Source organism: Salarias fasciatus, chromosome 15 (genome assembly GCF_902148845.1).
Source record: "Salarias fasciatus chromosome 15, fSalaFa1.1, whole genome shotgun sequence".
Lineage (NCBI taxonomy): Eukaryota > Metazoa > Chordata > Actinopteri > Blenniiformes > Blenniidae > Salarias > Salarias fasciatus.
The window spans coordinates 8,957,787-8,980,556 of NC_043759.1; the positions used below are offsets into that span (position 1 = coordinate 8,957,787).

Here is a 22,770-nt window from a genome sequence, read left to right on the forward strand (position 1 = left end):
GTTACTTTGGTCTACACCAAAAGTAACAGAACTTCTAGGGGGATACATTTTAGAGATTCAATAAAATAGTGAAACTGTTTGTTATTTGTCCTCAAAATATAGTCATATATGTTAAAACTCCTCTGTCGATGATAACTCATATATAGATATTTTTGTACTGGTCCACAAGGCGTAGCTTTTGAATGTAAGATGAGTCGAACTCCCCCCTGCTGGTGTATAGATGGTTCGGCCCAGCAGGATTGTTGCAATGCCTCCTGATGGTCCAGTAGGTACACTGATCACAGGATGGCTTGACGCTTGTGACACCGCTGGCTTTTTTCCGTTTTTATTGCGTTTTTATTTCAGTGTATCCTCTGCCACGGCTTTTCTTTGACAAATGTAACAGACAGAGAGGGGAAAAAACAGCAACACCACAACAAGTGTAACTGTACCTTCACGTATTTCGAAAGGTTTTTGTCCGCGGCTGTAAGCGTCGTACTCAGGCTCGAACCAACTGCACATTTTTTTTTATATCCAGAAACTTCATGATCCGAGCTGCTTGTACGTGTGGAAACTCGTTTTCCACCTCTTACCTGCTACCTAAACTGCGTGGAAAGGGTCGTTTTTAACGCTAACGGTGGAGGTGTAATTGCTTAACACTTGCAACATGGCTGCTACGGGAACGGTAGAGGGAAAAGTTTAACACTGACGTGGGAGAAGTTTAATGCCGCTGCGAGTTGCTACACGAGTTGTTCTCCAATTAATAGAGTCGCGAGCAGCCGCCGGTAGTCTGGCACCGCTATCCCCGGACTTTGAGGGCAGTGGATGAACCGTGAGAGAAGCCGCCGCCTCCTCCTCCTCCTCCTCCGCAGGCACTGCAGTGGACTTTGTGGGGAAACTGTCTTCATCTCCATCGCAGGCTGTGCTGGCGTTAAAGGACTACTGTCGTCTGGCTGCAGGCAAGCTTTCCGCCTAAAATGCATTTCTCCATCCCCGAAACGGAGGTCCGCTCAGGAGACAACGGTTCGACCTATGTGGTGAGCATCATGATGTGTTTTTGTTTGACTCAGCCCCAATGCTAATGCTCGCACAGGTCGAGCTGCTGTCAATGCAGCTCGACTTTCAGTCCTTAACTGTTTGGAAATGTTTGATTTGCATCTAATTATACAGAACAGCTGTTTAAAGACATTCAAACACGCTGCAATCTGAACTGGAATAATATGTATTTGTATAACGTATAGACAAGACCAGTAAACTTGATCAGGGACATCAAAACAAAGTAGTAAAGCTATTGATGACTCAGATGTGGCCTTCAACAGTATTGACCACTATTTCTGTCATTGGACTGTTATCTGCTTGATGTGATAGCGCTGAGTTACTGTATAATGTCTGAGGTTGGAAGTGGCCTTGTCTCTGATTCCTCTCATTAGCCACAACAGAGTCTCTTTTGTTTTGCAGGTTTCAGTCAGCACTTAAATTCTCCCTGAGATTTGAGCTTTGCCACCATGATATTGCAATCCTCCATGTTACTGAGAGGAGAAAAAAAAGCAGCCAGCACTCCTTCAACAATGTCACCAGCACATTGTGACGATCCATAGTTTTTTCCTTTTGTGCTTCAGTGGTAAAATCTTGTCTGTTTTGCATTGCCTTTAATTGCTTCTATTGTTTTTGAAAGATGGTAGGCTTATATTGTGTTGGCAGTGATTGTCCATGAAGGTTGGTCAAGGACAGCTGCAGTGAAGCATCACCGCCACATTTTTTTTTTTCCACAAGAGTTTGCAGAAGTTTCTGTTTTTGAATACCGAACTGGGTTACATTATTGTGATTTCTGTCATATGTTGTAGTTATTTTCTCACTTTAATTTGGGTGGATAATTTCGATAACCACAACAAACTCCTGTTGCTAGGAAACAGTGTGAGTTGCTTTATTTACTTTTTGTTCATCAAGCATTGAAAAACATGACGAGAAGTCTTTTTTTGAATGTGACTTGCATTAAGATAATATTCTTCTTGGTTAATTAAGTATGGAGGGATTTGAGACATCATACTTTGAAATTTCAGCGGCCACATCTGACTTGCACATGGCGTGACACTGGCTGCTCTGTGTCTGAGTGTCACACACCTGCGAATGACTATTTTCCATCTTGACTCCATGTGCTCCAAAGAGGAGGGGGAAAAAAAAAAAACTTGGATTAAGCTCATTGATTTTTCTTTTTTTGCTATTTGCTACTCTCACTACATGGATCCTGCTTTGGATTAAAAACATACTTTGCTTTGAGAATTTTCAAGCAGTATGTTTAAAAGTTGATATCAGTTATTTCCCACTTTGATTTGCTCTTCCAACACCTGCTCTCATCTGAAAGTCAGTTTATGTCTAAGCTGAGCATTTAAGTGCCGTCTCTGACCGGTTTTTACCTGGAAGAGCCTGTGTTTAGCCAATCCTCCGGTGGGAATTTCAGCTGCGGCTTTTCACCTCTCAGCTGGCAGGCCTGTGTCAGTCATTGTGACCTTCCTGTAACCAGCCCCACAGGAAGGGACTTTGCTTGATTATAATGCTGAGACAAGAGCTGTGTACCTTGGAACCAGTAAGCCACAGAATCTGCCGACTTTGCACAGGGCTTTTTTAGAATTACAAGGGCTGCAGTTTTCAAATTGACTGTGCAAGCTTGAGGAGAATGAACATTTTTCCTTTTTTTTTTCTTCAAGTTTTAAGCCCTTGTACTTCCTGTTTTCTTGTCAACTTACCCCCTTTGTCTTTCCCTCACGTGATATGACGGTATATTTTTAAGTGTTTGTGGGTGTTTGAAAGAGGAAAAAAAGCTTTGCTGCTGTAATACATGGTGACTCATTCACTGAAGATCAGGAACAGGTTCAGACTTACATATTAAGTAAATCATCTGCTTCCATTTGTAGTTTTTCAGTTCGTGGAAGTCATGCAGCAGGCCGCCCTCAGGCTCTGAGCAGTATGTGTGAATTTAAAAACACAAAGTAGATAGATTCATTTATATTCATATTAGCAGCCGCCTTTGATATCTGGTTATTATTAATAAAAGGAGTTTGAGTATGTGCGTCACAGTTGCAGCAGTGATGGGAGTATTCCAGAATTATTTTCTTGGTACTTGAAAGTATTCCTCAGTGTGCAGATGAGCTATATTTTTCCCCAAGTCAACATCTATCAAAAACACCAGAACCAGTTGTGGGGAAGAAAAGAATTAACAAACAGCAGAGTGTTGGTGCAGCTGTCAGTGAAGCAGTGAGTGTTTTGGTGTTTCCTGGCTGAAAACCCCACAGTGCAAACTTCAGTCGGCGCAGTTTATTTCCTGTTGGAGGAGGCAGGATACCAAGGGAGCTCATAGAACCAATGGTTTCTGCCTCAAACTGCCACAATTACAGACGCAGTGCACTCCCTCTGCGCTCACACAAAGTCTACTCCGTATAATAGAAGGCACAAAGAAGTGTCAGGCGCTTAACTTTTTCCTGTTGAGTGCACCACGGATCCCTCCAAGCCGGCCACTCCTTTCGCACAGTTTATGGCGTCTCCACACACCAGGTGTGCACACATACTGAGGCAAAGTCTGACTCCGGTCAGCAGTGCAACCTCAGTCCCTTTGACCTCTCCGGTCATCGTGGGTGGACAACCTTCCAATACACACCTTTTACCACTGGTTTCATAACAATGATCAACAGACTGAACTCAGATTTGCAAATAAATGGGCCAGGAGACATGGCTGCAGTCTGCTGCTTTTATTATGTGGTGATATTTAGGTTAAAAATTACAGACCATGATTCTGATAAACTTATCCAGTAAAATGACTCAGAGAATGTTTGATCTGTTTCACAGCGGTAACATGTCAGATGACATTTTTGTCCCCAGTTGTTTCGCCTTTCAGTCATTTGGACACAAGCTTCATCACATCAAAAATTTCTATGGTGACTTATATTTAGAAGGATCAATGTGAAGTCATATATTTGACTGCTATAAAACTTTACAGAAGCATATGAATATGAAGGTAATATGCTAAGAAACATGTACATTTTCTTAAGTTCATTTCTCAGAACAAACAGTTGTTATCAGAGCCACAGCATTCTGCACACTCATTCTTCCTTCCTGCATGGATCCTGCAGACATACACATCTTGTGGTTCATTTGTTGACCTTCCCTCCTTTCGCATTCCTCTGGATGTTTTGGTTTGTACATTTTTGTTGTTGTTGTCATCCTTCGTGTGTGTGTGTGTACATGCGCGTGCTTCTGTGATGCGTTGGGGTTGTTTTTTTTTTTGTTTTTTTTTTGCATACTTCTAGCTGTTACCTACATGTGAAATGTTCACAGACAGGTGGAAACTAATGGTTCTTTGCAAATACAGAAGCTGACTTTCAGTTCCAGTGAGTAAATAGTGTGCAGATAAAAGTTAAATGTAGATCAGATGTAAAGTGTCAATGTTTCTATTTGATTAGAGTTTCTTTAATGTTCGTTTTTAATCAGTTGAGCCTGAAATCGGAAGAATTTACCAGTTCTCGTCTTCTTCAAACTAAAGCTTCTTTTGATTGTTTATATAATTTCCTATCAGACTTACTGAAGTGTCTAGCAGTATGTACTTTCTTCAACTGCCTCCGAATGTGAAGACTAACAGATATTTAGACTCCTGAATCCGAGTGGTGGGTTTGTGCGGGAGTATCTACTGAAAGCTCCTGTCAAAACAAACAGAGTGTATCTCAGTGGAAGGATTAAAGGTTCTCGTTGTGATACTTGCTGCCTGTATTTCCTAACAGCACAAAAATTCAAGAAAGCAAAGTTTTGATAGGAAAATGCGCAGCGGGGCCTGCTTTCCGTTTAGGGAGCCAGTGGGGCTTGATTGAATCCAACTTTCACTTCATTGTTTTGTCTGCCCAATGCAATCAAAAATGAGGAGACGCAGAGCAGCGAGATGAGACGGAGCGGATGGAGAAGAGGGAGCGAGGGAGCTCAGCTGCGATAGTTAATGTTCAAAGTAGACATTACTGATTGGAGGCAGCCAGTATCAAAACTAACCAAACCGACTCTGCAAGTTGGACTGTTTTATTGTGTAAATCCTCATAAAAGACAGCAGCTGACGAGAATATCATTTGTTTTTCGGTGATGATTATTTTTACATGTATGAGCACGTTCAGCTTTAGGATTTTTAGCTGAGTCTCATAACCGTCTGCGACACGTCAGACCTTCACATGCATTCTCATCACGTTGTAATTCGTTCTCGCCCTTTTCCTGCAGGCCTACAACATCCACGTCAACGGCGTGCTCCACTGTCGGGTACGCTACAGTCAACTCCTGGGTCTCCATGAGCAGGTAAGGCTCAAACAGCATGGAATATGCCCTTCTGCACGTCCGTCACGCGCCGCGACCGCGATTCTCTGATGCTGTTTAAATGCCGCCGCATCCACCCAGAGTGACCTTTAGCTCAGCTCCGTGTCCTCAGCCTCACATCGCTTTGAATCAGGGCCGCACCGGCTCGCTGTCCCGTGCTCCCATGCAGCTATTGCCTGTAAATAGGCAGCGATGTGGAGGAGGCTGGAGGGGTTGTGTGAGGAGAAAGGAATGTTCTTGGCCTTCTTTCGACTTCACCTGCTCAGAAACTGAAATTAAACTGAAAGAAACGTCTTTGGAAAGTGCTCACTTGCCCTGGTCTGAATTGCCTTTTTTGTAATGAAGCTTTATTCACAGTTAAGATCTTTATTTAGAGCTTAGATTAAGAAATTTTTTTTTTTTAGCATCTGTTTGTTTGGACTCGCATTTAAAACAAACACCCAAGTGTCTCGATTGAGTTGTTGGGTTTCTAGCTGACTTGTTGTGGGCTCTTCGTGCTCTGAAATGTACATGACAGCAAGTCTCATAGAAATGCCCAGTTTCCTGCTTCCCAACATGAATAAATAAACAAGAACGGCCCAAACTTTGCAATCTCCATCTTCAAGTCTGTATAATCCAGTCTGACAGCTGCCGTTGCCTGGCAACAGGGTGTGGGAAAAGACACACTTCAAATCAAGAATCGACCCAATGATGCTTATTGTGGCGGCGTGCACATGACCCTAAAACACTCCAGTAACTGTGTGTGTCACACACACGATCCTCAATTATCCCAGAAAAATCTCCAGTGGTAATTGGTTTTCTCGTTTCAGGAAGATTTGTTTTGCCTTTTCCGTGCCTCTAATATATTCACAGCCTGTCGTCGACCAACAGTAAAAACAAGGCAATTTGTGTAGGGACGTGGTGGGATTGAGCTCTCATTTATTTCTGGTTTAGAGGAAGATTTTGTAACCTCGGCTCGGCGTGTAGAGCCGTGAGAGCTGATTTGTATGTATAACTGCCGCTGCCTCTGGCGCACTGAAAATACCACAGGGCAATATGTCGAGGTGAAAATCACCTCTCTCCCCTCTAGCACCCTCCGCGGCGTATCATCGCCGTGCCATATGTGCTTCATAATGAGAGACGGCGTGCCGGTGAATTCCTCACCACGAGCGCTACGTGCAGCCCGATCTCGCAGCGACACGCAGGTCAAAAATTTTATTCTAGACTTGTGAGGTCCGGGTTTAAGACTCCCACGGTTCGAAGCTACCAGTATTGAGACGATCGAAAATGGAAAATAAATGAGTCAAGAAGCTGGAAGACAAAGTAAACTTGGACTGACTAGACATGCAGGTTTCCAGATGTTTGTGCACGAGCGCACACGGAAACTTCGCCAGCTGCCGTTGAAACGAGGCTTAAAATAAATGTGTGATTCATCTCGAACAGTCTGAAAGTACCTCTTAGAAAAATGAACCCGCAGCTTTTTAATTGAAGAGACTGTCTGCTGAAGGTAATGAGTTTCACTGTATATCCTTTAAACTGAGTTTCAAAGTTGTTATGACTTCTGGGGAATAAAGAAGTGAGTTTTGTACAGCAAGGCTTTTTCAGTATTTTGCACCTTGTGGTTTAAACCAACAGATAAAGAAAGAGTATGGCAGCAATGTGGTTCCTGCCTTCCCCCCAAAGAAGATCTTCACGCTGACCCCTGCTGAAGTGGAACAGAGAAGAGAACAGCTGGAGAAATACATGCAGGCTGGTGAGTTATTCCTGCTCACGGCTCGTCTTTCCTTCTACCTTTTCTTTGGATTCGTATGCAAACTGACAGGGTGGTTGATTTTGTCAGTCTTTCAACTTGACGGTGTTCGTCTTCGTGTTGCTTTCCTCCGAACTTTAAACATGCCGGGCAGGACTGATTTTCAAGCCATGAAACGTAGGAGGGAAGAACAAAAAAAAAAGAAGAAGAAAAAACGGCCCTTCGTAGCTGTTTTCCAAACTCTGACTTTTCAGCACAAATAGAATTTCTTTGAAAAGCTTCTCCACCGCAGTCACAAGCATGAACTGGCCTTGTGGGAGTCACGCTCCAGCCTCTTGGAGTGTGTCACGGCGGAGCTGATGATCTGAGCAGAGCGAGATGAGACACAGACATTAAACCGTACTGGCACACCTGATCAACGGAGGAATAAAAACAGACTCGGGGTCTCGGACCTGGCAGCACTTTATAAAGCTTTACGACTTTGAATTCTCTGATGATGAGGTGCTACCTCTGGGCATCCATTCTTCTGACTGAACGGAACACCCAACGCCAAAAAGGATGGCTCACGTTTTTGTATATACACTAAAGGAAACGTGCCGTATTATTTAAATTTAAACATGCCTCATGACCCTTATAAAGGCTTCTGTTACGAGTCCAGGAAAGCCGATTGTCGTTTTAAGCATGTTCGAGAAATTCTGTGAACAGGTCGAGGGTGAATATTCCCACATGCGCGCATGAATAAGTGAAAGTGGCAGCAATGCCGAGGGTTTGTTTTAATCCTTTCAAGCACTGGCAGTTACAGCGGAACAAGGACGCGTTGTTTGAGCGCATATTTGCTCATAGTCTGGGAGCATACGCACACAGGGTGTTCTTGGCTTCAGGTCCTCTCGGTTACATCATGGCTTTTTGCATAGTTATGGAAAATGAATCGCCACAAACACAATCTGCTCTGACGCAGATGGCTCTGAACTTTCTGTCAAACAACCGGTTAATTTGTGAAAAGGACAATGGCTGACAAGACACACATGCACGCTCAATAAACACCTTAAGTATGAAACAAAACCAAAATGGAGTTACTCCTCTTGATTTTTTTTTTTTTTTAATGAAACTGATGTTGTCAGTTGCTTTTAATTGAGTTGATGCCCTTCTGATAAAGCTTCGTTTTATATTCTTCGCGCCTCTCTTTCGTAAAGTGCCAGGTTAATTGCCTCGCCGACTGGCTCCAAAGGTTCCGCTGACTTTATCAGTTCTAAATCCAGTGGCGTGATGCGCAAAAAAACCAAGTACAAAAATATGGTTCCGCCTGACGACATTGGTCTGACCTTAACCACCACGAAAACATGGCCAACTAATTGGCTTTTAGTAAAAAAAAAAAAACCCCAACGTATCTCAGCTTGAGTTCTTACTGCTCCGCGGCGAAGCAGGAGAGCGAGATGAATAATTTATCAGTGGTGTTGCTGGGTAGCGTTTTCTCATTGGCCTCCTGTCCTCCTTCCCCCAGTTCGTCAGGATCCCTTGCTCGGAGCCAGCGAGATGTTCAACAGCTTCTTGAGGAAAGCGCAGCAGGTGGGTAGTCGATCCGATTTCTGCTTTTCGACCCAAACCGGTGACGTGATCATTTCTGCTCCGCCTTTAATTACTGTTGGAAGTGTGTTGCGGTGATGCAGTGCTGTTCTTCCTGTTTGTGATGTGACACAGTGTTATTTGACTCGCGCAGAACACTCATTAAATGTGTGAGATCAAGTTTGGCCCGCAGGCAGAACATGGAGGAATAATCGTATCAGATCTAAAAAGCTGAGGGGTAAGCGGTCTGTTGCTAAACATAGGTACATTTGTCCCTGCTGTGTGGGTGCCGGGTCTTTATGAAGCATTATCCCATGTAAAATAGGAAGAAATGAGCCGCCCGATGATTCATCTTGATGAGATGCGGCCTGAAAGCGAGGCTGTCCTGTGCCGTAGTGGAAGATGTCGAAACAACAGAAATTTCCTTCCAATTGATGGTTTGTTGACGGCTCGTTCCGAGCCGGCTGCAGGGTTGAATCACTGCAGCTCAAGCTGTGACCTGCGGCCCCGGGAGGCCTTAAATCACCTCCTTGGACAGATTCATCTGTGTGAAGCCACTTCGCAGCCATCCGGCCTCCCCTCCTCTGCGCTCACGTTAACTCATTAGTGTACATGTGCTCCGTCGTTATCCCTCCCCCCAAACATACTGAGAACACAGCAGGTGCAGAGTAGGAGACACTCACACACGCACACATGCACACACACCCCGCTGCTCTCATTTCATCTCTACCTGTAATGACAGTGCTGTTCAGAGAAACCCCACCCCCACCCCGCTGTGGGCTGCAGGGAAGATGAGGAGCGATTTAGCAGAGACTCAGTTCAAATATCTCTCTTCTTCTTTTCTTCAACATCTCTTCAGACATTTTTCACTTTTGAAATATTCTTTTATTTTGGTGCTTCTCTCTGCTTATCTCGCTTTCATTGTCTTGTTCAGTTAAGAAATGAAAAGAAGCAGTAATAGCTGTGCTAAACTGAAAAAGGAAAGCTCTTGTTTTGTTTTGTTTTTTCTTTTTTGTATATTTGAGTCTGAGCTGACAGACGGACAATGAGCGAACGTGAAGGTTTGACATAATAACATCCAGGCTTTCCAAAATGCCTTCAACAGAGACGATATGAAGTGTGTCTCCGTATCCTGTAAAACAAACCTCACCAGTTTCCACAATGTTTAGAGTTCGCAATCAGCCAGTTTTCTTCTGTGGGAGCTCCTGTTTACCTTGTTACATGCTGTTAAGTGCCGGGTGCAGATTCATTCTGTCCCAGTCGCTCTGCCCCGTCCGCGTTACGGATGGAAACGGTTATAGAAGAAGTTTTTTTGACATTTCACTGAATTTTACACCAGAAAGTATAATTAGAATTGGCTTTATGTTTGGATTGTATTAACTTTCAGTAATAATTCCAAAACATTTTGCAAAAACGTAGACTTTTTTATGACTTCTGCTTGGCGCCACAAGAAATGAAAACTTTAAATTGCATTATTTGGGTGTTTAACTCAAGCAGATGTAGATTTCACATTTTTTACAATTACTTTTGAAGTCCCATTTTTCTTTGGCAATAATTAAGGCAATAATTTGTATTTTTAGGTGTCTTGTAAACTCAGTGACGGGATGGTTTCCATCTCAGCTCAGTTCAACCATCTCATCCTTCCCTCCTCCTCCTCCTCCTCCTCCTCCTCGGCTTTTGTTATCGACTGAAAGAATGAAAACACTTGCCCATGAAGCCGAATAAAATCCCGCGGCGTTTCGTGTCACTCCCACAGGAGACCCAGCAGATTCCCACAGAAGAGGTCGCTCTCGACATCTGCCTCTCCAACGGTCAGAAGGTCACAGTCAACATTCTGACTTCGGATCAGACGGAGGACGTCCTTGAAGTAAGTGCCCCGGCATGCTGACGCAGAGCGCACGAGCACGGCGTTTTCAGCCGTCCTCCAACGCCGCAGCCCGGAGATATGTACGGTCTGATTAACAGTCCCCTATACGAAAGGCTGTGCAGCGTGTGGATCATTCACTCTGTGAGTGTTGAGGCATTTGAAAGGTCTCAGACAGTGCTCTGCTCTACTGTTACTGATCTTCAAGGTTTCCGGGATTGTTTACCTGGAGACATTTGATGTCTGCTTTTCATAAGCGAGCTGACAGACGCATGGGGACTGGCTTCAGGCAGGCAATATTTCTGCAGACTCTCCCGTGAGCTCCCAAACACCGAATGCCATAAATCAAATTAAGTTGTGTTTATTTATACAGACCCTCCCCACCAGGGCAATTCTTAAAGGATTTTATGAAGTCTGGGCTTTCTCAGCCTCGCTAAATAAAAACCGCGGTGTACAAACAAAACGGTCTGATGAAAGGGAAACATCTTGATCGATCGCAGGACGCTAAAAAGTGTTGTGGAATTGCTTAGTAAAAAAAGCATCCTGGATCAAATCGAAACCAGTCGTCATCGTGAGGCAGTGTTTGGAGGATAGACCTGTGTGTGTGCATGTTAAAAACATCAGATGTTGATTTATAGTTTTCTCACCTGTCAGTATTGTAGCTGCGGTCGTGTTTTTACTGACAATTGACATGTTGCTCAGAATTTGCTCATAAAAGAGACGTCCTGTTTGCTCAGGATATTTATGAAGTTTTATTGCTGTCTGTGTTTGATTCAGGATGCCAACTACCAATAAGGGAAAAGCACACTATTCTAAATGCATTTTAATTAGCTTCATTTTAAAATTTTTAACTATTTATTCTCCTTTTTTAATTTCCTTCTTTTAAATCTTGTTTATTTCTCTGATTTCAGTGAAATTTTATGTATTTCTTTGCATTTAGTAGCTACTTTGAATTGCTTTGTGTATGAATGACACAATACAAATAAACTTGCCTTGTAAAGGTTTTACTCGTTAACCTCCCGCTACTGGTCACAGTTTACAGTACAGTTTTCTTTCATGTTGGATGAATCGGTACACTTTTAAACTGCTATGTAGAATTTACAGCAAAACTTTATCAGAGAAATCAATCGATGATTTCATTCAGGCTTGTTTTCTGTGTTTTTCATTTTGACAAAGTGTTACTGGAAATTATAAATATCGGAATTTTAGTCCTTATAGTTTGCCCTCTACATGTCTTAACATATCCTGAAACAGTAAATCTTGTCACGTATATGCAGAAGGTTCAGAAGGTATTTATATAATCTTGACTTTTATCGTTTTAATCTTTCATTTTCAGCAGCCAAGTTAATTGCTAACCTCTTTCACTCTTTTTTTTTTTTCAGGCAGTTGCAACAAAGCTCGACCTCCCAGACGACCTCGTGGGTTACTTCAGTCTCTTCCTGGTTCGTGAAGGTGTTGATGGAAGCTTGACCTGTAAGTCCCAAGAAAAAACAAAACAAAACAATAACAACACCGTATTCCGGGGTCATGGTGAGAGTTTGGACTCGCGGATTTGCAGGGATATCCTGTCTGTTGCTATTGGAAAGTGGCCTCTGTTCATTATCCAGAACAAACTGCAACACAAACCAAAGCAAACAGCATAAAGTACGACTTTTGTCCTCCAATGATTGCTGACTATTTATATCCACAGTGAAATGCATTATCTGATGCAATTACTGTCTTTAAATGTTCTGCGCCCGTCCGCAGTGAAAGCTAAAAACAATCAGATAAGCAGTGTTTACCAAACTAAGATGTAACACACTGGGCTGTTTGATAGAGAAGTTCATATTTATTTACCTCCATTTATCACATCAGCCCTGGCCCCATGCTCTGGAGACACATAAATCAACTAAATGACTGCCTTCTCTTCCAAACTGGGAAATGGAAGAAGATGTGATTAGATTAGATTTTGATTATATCGGATCATGGATTTCATTTTCTTTGAATTAAAGTTTTGTGGTATTCACAATGTGTGGTTTGGACTTTGGTTTATCCATTGTAAGTAATCATAACTTTTGTTTGGCCAAAAAATGTCAGAATTAAAGGGAATTGTTCTGTCAGTATAAAAACAGACTGTATATGCAGTTTTTGTGGCAGTGTGAAACATAATTCTCACAGGGAAAAGGCTGTTACTTTGCTTTCCCAAACAATCATACTGTTATGTGTGTCATGTCCTTATCTCGTGATACTTTACCGCGCCAACAATTTATGGCATACAGCTGTAATCGTAACCCATTTACACCTATCTTGTAACTGCTGGGAGGTTATGCAAGGCGGCGTTATTATCATTACGCCATGAAACTAAAACACGGTACGACCTTCCGAGCACAGACGAGATTCACAAGTGTGTCACACGTTTTCGACACGAGATTATGAATACTGTGGGGGAAAAAAACGGCAGAAGTAGTCACTGGTTGGAGTTTGTGTGAGATCATTGGCCAACAACACCTGCAGAGACGCAGGTGAGCAGCTTGTCAAACTACCTCAGATCCCAGATATTCTCACTTCCTGCCTCACACCTGCCAGACGGAGCTCATTCCAGGCTGTAAATAGTACCAGGTGAACAGGGAGGACTGTGTAAACGTTGCAGACATGTTCTTCATTTTGCTCCCAAAACCTGAGCGGTATGAAAAGAGAGCGGTTATGCGCCGAATACGGCTCAGTTGTCGGAATCTGCGGCAGTTCACGGGCTGCAGTTCAAACAAAACTGATGCTCGGAGGACTGCAAGCTCCAAAAAATCTAATTCCTCCCTGACAGGCTGTAAGTTTCCCAGACGTCCACCAGTAAATCAATATCTGCTGTAAAATATGGAAATACGTGTCAAGAAAGATCCGTTTATGGTTTGAAATAGGATTGTTGTTTTACACAAACATTTTAATTTGCTAGAAGATGCCCTAAAACCATTTTATACATTGGTTTTGGTTCTCTGTGCAGAGACACGGCGCTCTGCCTGCCACGCATGTGTGTCCAGGAGTAAACACAGGGATGGCCAATTAAAGCACAGAGCAATCTTCTGCAATCTCGAGCTTGATTATTGATGCCTGAACACAGAGCAGACCGCAGCAGCCTGGCCCTGAGTCCTGCCTCAGCCTCCTCAGGGAACCGGCGGCAATAAAGCAGCTGCGGATCATGGACTCGAATACACAACAGGCTGTTATCTGGTTGTTTTTTTTTTTTTTTTTTTTTTTTTTGGTAACATTTTAACGCGTACAGATAGAATTTTACCCTGCTGGGACTTATCCAGATGTTTGTCTTTCCATCCCTTGTTGTTTGTTGTTAACATTATTATCCATGTCCTTGGGACTTGAGATGTGCACTTGTGCGTAACTCTTTCTCCGTTGTGTGTGTGTGTGTGTGTGTGTCTCTCTCACTTTCAGTTGTGCGGAAGCTGCAGGAGTTTGAGCTGCCTTATGTATCCATTACCAGCTTGCGGAGCTCTGAATTTCACATAGTCTTACGGAAAAGGTACCCACCACTTTTCACCTTACCTGAAGCTGATCACGTCTCTCCGTGTGGAATTACCCCTCGGCTCCCTTGTTATTTTACAGGATTTCTTATACGAGACGATTTGCGTCAGACGTATTCATGTGGTTGATGGTTGCTGTCAAGGGCTTCATTTTATCCTCTTTGTCCTGGTGATGCACTCATTTCTGACTGGTCAGAGGAGCGGTAGGGTTAGCCGTGATCGCTCATTCAACGTCAACGCTCACCACTAAACAGGCGGCGTTGTTCGGCCGCGATGACCCTTATCGAGACCAGATAGCGCGTGCGTCTGACGTTGACGGGTTACAGGACAGTCTGAATGTCCTCCAGGCTAACAGACGGGGCAAGTTGTTCATGCTGGAAGGGCAGCTCTGATGAAATAAATAACACTTGGTATTTAGACACCAACTCTCCCCGTTCAGTCAAAGTTTGCGACTTTCCCTCCCGTCAGCAATACATTTCCCTCCTTCCTCATTTCTTGGGTTTCTTTTGTCACCCGGCCTCCCGCCGACTCTGGAGGTACACAGGATGTTTACTTTCTTTCTGCCTGAAGGAAAGTCTCAGTCCTCCTGACCTAGTTTCACTGCGGCGCGTCGAGGAGTGAGGGAAGAATGAATGTTGATCTAACAAGTGAAGGTGGGGGGAAAACAGACCCCCAGTGTGTGAGATCCAGGGGAAGACGAGGTCAGGGTGAACGGGGGAAAAAAAGCTCCTTTGGCAAAACGAAAATGGTAAAAAATAGAGGTAAACCGTCTCAGTCTGTTGAAAAGATTGATTAAACACAATATGAAATGTTTTTTTTAGAGATATTCAGAGCATTTGTGGATGTATTAGATTGATCTCAGTAGTTCAAGCACAAAATAGAAAAAACCCTCACAGACGTGGTTTCACGACACACATGCTCTGATTCCTCTTCACCCTCGTCGCCCGTTTCGAATTGCCCATGTAGCCGAGGAGCAGGCTCCACATCTCCTCGGACAACTTCTCCTTCCACAAACGGCTTGAGAGTCAAACAAACTACACACTAAATTTCACTCCTGCACTGAAGAATGAAGGCAGACGAACGATGAGAAATTCACTGTGACACACAGGATGATTAAATAAATAAATACGTGGACTTTTGCATTGCAGCTGAGGTGTGAAAAGGGTATTATTTAAAGTATCACATCCATCATTGAGGTCCATCAGCTACTATTTTCTATTCTATGCATCATGATTACTGTGGATGTTCCAGACGAACCGATTCAGCAAAAATTGTAATCAGAATTGGTCGACTACTCTAAAAATGAGACTTGCACTGAAAACGGCTAAATTCAAGCATTATTCAGCATTTTGAATATTGTCTTGTAGTTTAGTCCAGGCAGTTTTACGCCACACCTGCTGCACCCTGTGTGTAACTGGAGTTGTACCAGGATCAATCAGACCAACTTGTGTACAGTGTGCTCACAAACCCTGCTGCTGCTGTGTGTGTGTGTAAAGTTGTGTTTTTCTCCTCTGGCGCACACACACAGCCAGCAGCAGTACCTTCAGTGCAGCCTGGGTGTTGACTGTGGAGCTGAGCGTCATTAAACTCACATCATCATTATCTGAACAACCCCCAACTCCACGCAAAGCCTTCTTCTTCAGATGAATGTTTCAACTCGTCTCTCCTGCCTCTCCCTTTGAAGTCGCTCTCATTTAACGGGCTCGATGAACAGTTTGTCCCAAGTTTGTTTGTATTTGGCCGGAATACGTTTCCGTGAAACTCTGGTTGTGTGTTCACGGAAGAAAAAACTCTTGTTGTTCCGTCGCGCAGTCACTTTTCATTTCTCTGAGACAAGGAGTGGATTTATATTTTTGTTCAGGCAGTTTTATTTCATCATGTCAATATGCAGAGCACAGATGTTGTTTTTTAGTTAAGTAAGTCACCCACACACACACACACACACTCACACACACGCGCAGTTTGTGGAGTCATAGAAGACAAAATACCAACTTGCCAACTGTTAGTCATCCTTGTGCATTCATGCATTGTTTAGTTTTGAACAAGTCTCTCAAATGGAACTGTGCAGCTGTGTTGTGATTTACGATCAAGTCCGTGTTTCTGAATGTCCTCTGTGTGTCTCCAGCTATTGGGACATGTCGTATGACGCCGACGTGATGGACAACAGAGTTGGCCTGAACTTGCTTTATACTCAGGTAAGACATTTCCCGCTTGCTTAACTTTGGCTGCTGCGGCTTCTGTCTCAAAAAACACCTTTGAAATTATATTTCCCCTGAGCTGCGCGCCGGAGCAGGAAACTCACATTACAGCTGGCTGTTTGTTCGCGTCTGCGGCGCTTTGATTGAGGCTGTCTGGCGTCGCACTTCACATCAGGAAAACCAAAGCGAGCAGCTGCTTCATCCTCCCGCTGCCGAACGCTTTCTGCCCTTCCCCTGGGTCCCGCAGCGATCTGATAGCGGTATCAGGTTGTTTTGACTTTGCGACACCTTGAACGGTGTTCCTCTTTAATCCTATTATTAGCAGAATTACAGCGACGGCCTGTAACGACCTGCTGTTTGAGGCGTTTCTATGGCTGCTGTTGCAGCTCACGGTGCATTTTTGTGAAATTTAAAACGCCGATCGGCGGCGTTTACGGAAAGTCCTTCAGGTGTGATTTCTCCATCCAAATGAAACTTTATTTTGCTCCACCTGTGTGGAAAATAACACCTGACTCTGCGCTCTTGCTTCACCAGACGGTGTCGGACATCGAGCGGGGCTGGATACTCGTCAACAAAGACCAGCACAGGCAGCTCAAGTCACTGCAGGAGAAAGGCTCCAAGAAAGAAGTGAGTTACATTTTTTGTTATAGACCTTCAGGCTGGTATTTGTGTGTCACTGTAATTAATCTGAAATGTCTTCATCCAAGCATAAATCTATAAACTACTGGAAATGCAGCACTTTTGCATCCTGTCATGCAATTAGCCTACTTTTCCCCCCAATATGTGAATTTTTAATCGCATCAATCCAGGAGAGGATTCAAACTTATTCCCTAAAGGGACTAGACACGAGCTTTTTTTGGCATTTAAGAAATGTTGCCTAATGCCACTTTGCTCCAGTTTATCCATCTAGGTCAGACGCTCAAATATTACGGCTACATCAAGTTCGATCCCTGCATCACGGACTTCCCCGAGAAGGGCTGCCAGGTCATCGTCAGCGCCGGCAACAACGAGCTCAACTTCCACGTCAAGCTGCCCAACGAGCAGATGAAGGAGGGGAGCTTCAAGGTCACGCGCATGAGGTGCTGGCGAGTCACGTCCTCGGTAAGCGGCGGGGGAGTGTGTGTGTGTGTGTGTGTGTGTGAGACGGCGGCCCGCTCACCTTCAGGCGTACCTTTTTGTTACTAAAGCTAATTATGTCAGCGGGGGGACATTAAGCCGTCAATAAGCTTCAAAGTGGCTCCACGTTCAAACGTCCGCTCGCCGGTGCCGCCAAACAAAAACGCAACGGCTCCACAAGTTTCTAGCGCTCGGCGAAAGTGCTGACCTCTGCCTCATCCGTCTTCATCAGCCCAATTACCCAAACAACCAGGCCACACACACACACACACACTCACGGCGCTCTATTGATCTGGTGGAGTAACACTCAGAGGAGGAATCTATATCTGAACTGATGGTCGTTTCCTGGAGAGCTGTGAATCTGAGGGCACCTTCACTTCATGTGTCTCCCTCAAACAAGTTGAAAATAAAAGACGCAGACGAAATAACATGAATGAGGGCATATTGGTTAATTGGTGACGATAGGAATTGCCTGCAGGTGTGTGTGTGTGTGTCTGTTTGCCCTGTGATGGACTGGCGATCTGTCGGGGTTTCACTCCGGGATCGGCTCCTCGGCCCCGCAATTAAATGAAGCGACGTGGAAGATGGATGGATGTGTAACGTGATCCGAGTCACACTGCTGAAATCACACACAGCTGCCCAGTAAACATTTACCAGCCCAGTGTCAGATTACTGCTGAACCCTGTTAAAAACACCATTTCACACACACACACACACACACACACACACAGTTCCAGCAGCTTCACACTTCAGTGTTTAAACGTGTTCTTCATTATTCCGTTTGGAGAAGAAGTGAGTGCAAACTGCAGGGGAAAGAAGTCTGTATATTTACACTCACATCTGTGTGACGTTAACGGTGTCAGTAAAGGTTTTATTCTGCTCAAGGTCCATATGTTGAACACATGAGGTTACAGTTTCCACCGGCGCCGAGTAACTCCATCGATCAACCTGAGAATGCCGGCTGTGGGCTCAGCAGATCCGCGATTGATCGATCGGGATAACACTCCGCAGACTCAGGCTGGTTAAACAACGCAGTAAAAGTTAGGGGAAAAAAAATATTTTCTATTTATTTTCCTCATAATGGTGGAGAGAAAAAAAAAAACTCAGTCTGATCATAAAAATAGAAGCGATCACACAGGAAGAACAAAAACTGCTGTGACGTCAAACAAGTGGAAAAAGAGCAGAATGAGGAAGAAGAAAGAGGAGTGTGCAGCGCTGAGTGCCACCCATCCTGAGAAAACAGCCGCTCTATAAAGTCTGACAAAGGCCACCATCATAAACGCTGGGCTGAGGGTCAGAGGAGGGAGATAAGCTCCGTCTGATGCAGCCTCTTACATACTGATAAACGCTACATTATGAAACTGAATGCCACCAATCTGTTTTTTAAATTCAAATCACGAAAGCTAGCTCAATACATTTTCTTCTTAGTAAATTTAATAACTAAAATTCCTTCTCATATCCAATATGTGGGATCCTGAATCGGCGTCTGTCTGCTGGAATGCCTGTCAGGTGTCTGAAAGCGAGGCGGCTCCTCTGGCGAACGCTTCCAGACGCGAGACCTCATTTAAATGGAGATGGGCTCGACGGTTCGCCTCGGCGTGGCGCCGGTCATTAGCCGAGTATCACAGCAGCTTTTACCATTCGCCAGGAGATAATTTGCCGGCAGACGTGGCCGCGTGGCAGCAGATCTGAAGACGGAGAGCGTCTCGGCCTGTTTGATTACAGCCGGAGCCCCTCCGCCGCCCGGCGGGGTGATTAATTCCTGAGCTCATTCTGGGAGGTCAAAGTCATTTTAATGAGCCCTTTCCTGTCCAACCAGATATTCAAAACATCTCCTTCAGTGCTACACAGCCCCCCCCCCCCCCCCCCCACCCCCCCCACCCCCCCCTCCAATCTGGAGCTCAGATTGCATCCGGAAGGAAACGTATCAGCAGTTAGTGTATGTTTATATATGTCAGATCTTTTTGTGTCTGTGTTTTGTCTGCTTGTATGTGTGTGTGTGTGTGTGGTTAAGATGAGTTTGTTTTCTGATCCAGTAGAAATGGTGAAGGGCGGAGTCACTCCTCCCAGACAGCTGCTAACGACACGTCTGTGTTAATCAGTGGTTCTTTATCGTTTTACAGTCTGCACCAGTGTTCTGCTCCGCCTAAGTACAGAGTTAAACGTGTAGTACTGAGGGATTAACAGGGCTTTGAGCTGTGGCGGAGGTGTCAAACATAAGGCCCGTGGGCCAGAAGTGACCCACCACAGGCTCCAATCTTCAACTGTCATAAATACAACATTCATAAAAACAGCTTTTTTTCATCTGTACTAATTTTCATTCAAACAGCACCAAACGTGAGTGCTGTTTTTGTGTTTTTATTCTAAATGATGTGCTTTAAAAATAAATGTCACTTTCCATGTCTTCCTAGAGGAAGCTTGCAAAACCTCCAGTGACGTTATCTTATGATCTGGCCGCTCAAATTAACCTCCAGTTATACAGAAGAAAAGTAAGCACACCTCCCCGTCGCTGATTGACCAGACCTCGGTGTTTATTTCTGCAGCAAGTCCCGGTGGCCAACGGTACGACCAACCCCTGCAGCTCGGCCAAGTGCGAGGTCAAGCTGGAGCTGGCCTTCGAGTATCTCATGAGCAAAGACCGCCTCCAGTGGGTCACCATCACCAGCCAGCAGGTGAGAGGAGGCCCGGTTCGCCGTGACAGGTTTAGAAAGCACAGCTCTCCTTCTGTGATTAGAAGAATTCTTCTTAAGATATTCCACATAAGCCACTTTTCCTCACTGGATTATCTCCGATATGCCTCAAAGCTGCAAACAGGCCTGTTTTTCCCCGGTTAATGAAAAGCATGGCCTTTGGTGGTTTTCTAAAGCACTTCATTGTGCTCATTAATCCAAGTTTTGTTTAATCAATGAAAAAAAAAAAAAAGAATGCTCTTTCTAAACTTGGAGCGGAGCTGATTGGACTGACGGCTCTTTGTGATCTCAGGCTATAATGATGAGCATCTGCCTCCAGTCCATGGTGGATGAATTAATGGTGAAGAAGTCGGGCGGCAGCATAAAGAAGGTTGGTGTTTGGGGGGAAACCACATTATTGCACCTTGAAATGTGATGATTTTTTTTTTTTGTTTTTTTGTTTTTCCAGAGATTGATCTGGATTGTGGTAAATGGAGGAATTTTTCAAATCCAGGAATTTCTCTTTCTGTTTCAGATGCTGAGGAAACGACACAACGGCTCCATTCAGCGGCCAGACAGCCAGCAAACTGTGAAATCTCCCCCTCTACTGGTGAGACCCGCGATGCCGTTGTCACAGTTTTTATCTTAGACACGCGTTCCTCTTTGACGCAGGTTAATGTGGACTATTTTTGGCTGCAGGACTCTCCAGACCCAAACCGTGAACAGATCGTCAAACTCTCAGTGAGTACTCTTCACTTTCACCAACATCCTATGAATTTCTGGAGAAAGTATTTCCTGAATGTAAAGTTATGAGACAGCATGATATATTTGCATCATTGACTGATTTATTTCACTTGAATTTGTAAATACATGGCAAATACCGATGCTAAATGTGAGATTTTTCCACATGAGTGGCTTGAAAGTGAAAATCTGAGTTGAACGTTGTCATCTGAATCTTCCCGTTGATCCTTTGCTCCGGCAGACCAAGCTGAGCTCGGTGTCTCTCAGAGGGATCAGCGCCTCCAACTCGGCCAACGACATCAGCGCCAACGATTTCCACGGCAACTACGCTTTCGAGGGCATCGGGGACGACGACCTGTAACCCTCGGCCGACCTCCTCCTCCTCCCCCTCTTCATTCCACTGTCAATGAACGGGACGACAAAAGATTTCAAGCTGAGCTGAGCCAAGCCGAGCGGTGCACAGGGGCGTCCGGTTCTGCAAGATTGTAGCTTCCTCCAGGAGAAATCGCTGCCTTAAGCACCCATTTACTCTCCGGTAGTGTCCAGTTTTTCCTTTCAGACCGCGAAGGCTCGTCTCCGTGTGCGTCCTTAGCGTCCGTCTTGCCATTTAAAGCGTGTTTTTATGGAACTTTGGGGAAACGGCGTGAAGAGAAAAGATGGATTTCTGTCTCTCTCATTGGCCGCATGTTGTTTTTTTTTTTTTTTCAACCACAGAGCCAAACGTTCCGTTCGACCTGGCACTAGTGATAATTCAGCAGGTTAGTCTCGTGTCGAAGTTGATCTCAGAGCTGTAGATTATTCAGAGCTTCGCCTGTAGAGACGATCAGCTTTCTGTCTCGGCCGCAAACCAAAACGCGCCAGCTGTCCTTTACGTTTCAGCGCTCCCCGCGCGCCGCGCCAGCAGATGTTCGAGCAGGCGGGTCAGAGGCACAGCAACTCGCGCTGCCTTCAGGAGCAGCCCGATGCCTTAACCTGTTTGCTCTCCGCGGCGCCGTCGGGCCGTTTAGGGTCCCGGCGTCGACTAGAATCTTGCAGAACGTGGCGGGAGGCCGATGTGGCCGAGCTGCTTGCACTTGCTGAACCCATCGTTTTGCACAGTATTACAGGTGGAGACGGACATTCGAGAGGAAGCGACTTCAAACGCGCTGCGGAGACTTTTTCCCTGTAAATCCATCTGAGTTTTTGAACCAGTTTTTTTTTTTTTCTTTTGTTGTTTTTTAGAGGTTTATCATAAATGCCAAATTATAGTTTACTAAAGCATTTTGCACAAAGTAAAACATAAAAATTACGACAATGTCACTTTTATATTCTGTACATTCAGTTAAGTATTCTGAACATTTACTAATATCTTTTTATCATCATAGCTTGTTGTAATCGAATAGATCAAATGTAATCGAAGCTGTAAGGAACAACGTCTCAACGGACCAACATTTATCATGTTTACATCATGTTTAGGGGACTTCTTAGTTGAAAATGGAACGTGTTTACAAATTCTGCACCTGATTTTTCTTTCCTTTGATGAGCGACGATGGAGAGATGGATGTTTTGGACTCGTGCCAGCCATCTCAGAGGATTCAGCTGATCGAGGTGCTGCAGTGTTGGAGAGCGAAGCGAACATATCCCGGTCTTAGGAGAGCCGCCATTCCTCTTAACTCTGCCGTTAGCTCCTTCTCACGTTAGGCCGCCACCCAGCAAAAAAAAAAAAAAAAAAAGCCTCTAAATATAAATCAGTGCCAACCGATCAATAGCTGCAAACATGTTCTCGATACTAAATGTCTTGTTCTGTCACTGCTGTGATTCTTAGAAGTGAACGTGGACACCACCACCAGCTGCTTCTTTTTTAATGTTCTCTGTTCCTGACATGGCCAGGCCCATAAAGCTGCGAGTTTCAGGATGTTCTCACGTGTGTAGGTGCCAAATTAGAAGTGCTTTTTTTTTTTTCTTCTTCTTCTTCTTCTTCAGCCTCGTCTTCTCCCGGCACATGGCAGATTGTTGCGTCAGCGTCGTATTGAACCGATTCCTTCAGAATTTCAGCTACTTTTCATTTAGATTTTAGTGGTTAAAG

At 44.4% G+C, this 22,770-nt stretch overlaps 1 protein-coding gene across 2 annotated transcripts; it reads left to right on the plus strand.

The window, feature by feature from the left end:
- The first annotated feature begins 260 nt into the window (after positions 1–260).
- Positions 261–22,417, plus strand: LOC115402206 (sorting nexin-17). 2 transcript variants are annotated; one of them, XM_030110709.1, is made up of 16 exons: positions 261–811; positions 899–1,016; positions 5,227–5,301; positions 6,934–7,051; positions 8,550–8,614; positions 10,368–10,478; positions 11,858–11,948; positions 13,893–13,980; positions 16,107–16,176; positions 16,714–16,806; positions 17,077–17,280; positions 19,839–19,967; positions 20,278–20,355; positions 20,500–20,574; positions 20,664–20,705; positions 20,947–22,417. In XM_030110709.1, exons 2-16 carry the CDS (start codon positions 957–959, stop codon positions 21,064–21,066), a joined length of 1,419 nt encoding a protein of 472 aa, XP_029966569.1. In that variant the 5' UTR covers positions 261–811; positions 899–956; the 3' UTR covers positions 21,067–22,417. The 2 variants fall into 2 exon arrangements, with proteins under 2 accessions (XP_029966569.1, XP_029966568.1); XM_030110708.1 differs by having other exon boundaries at positions 261–1,016.
- The last annotated feature ends 353 nt before the right edge of the window (positions 22,418–22,770 follow it).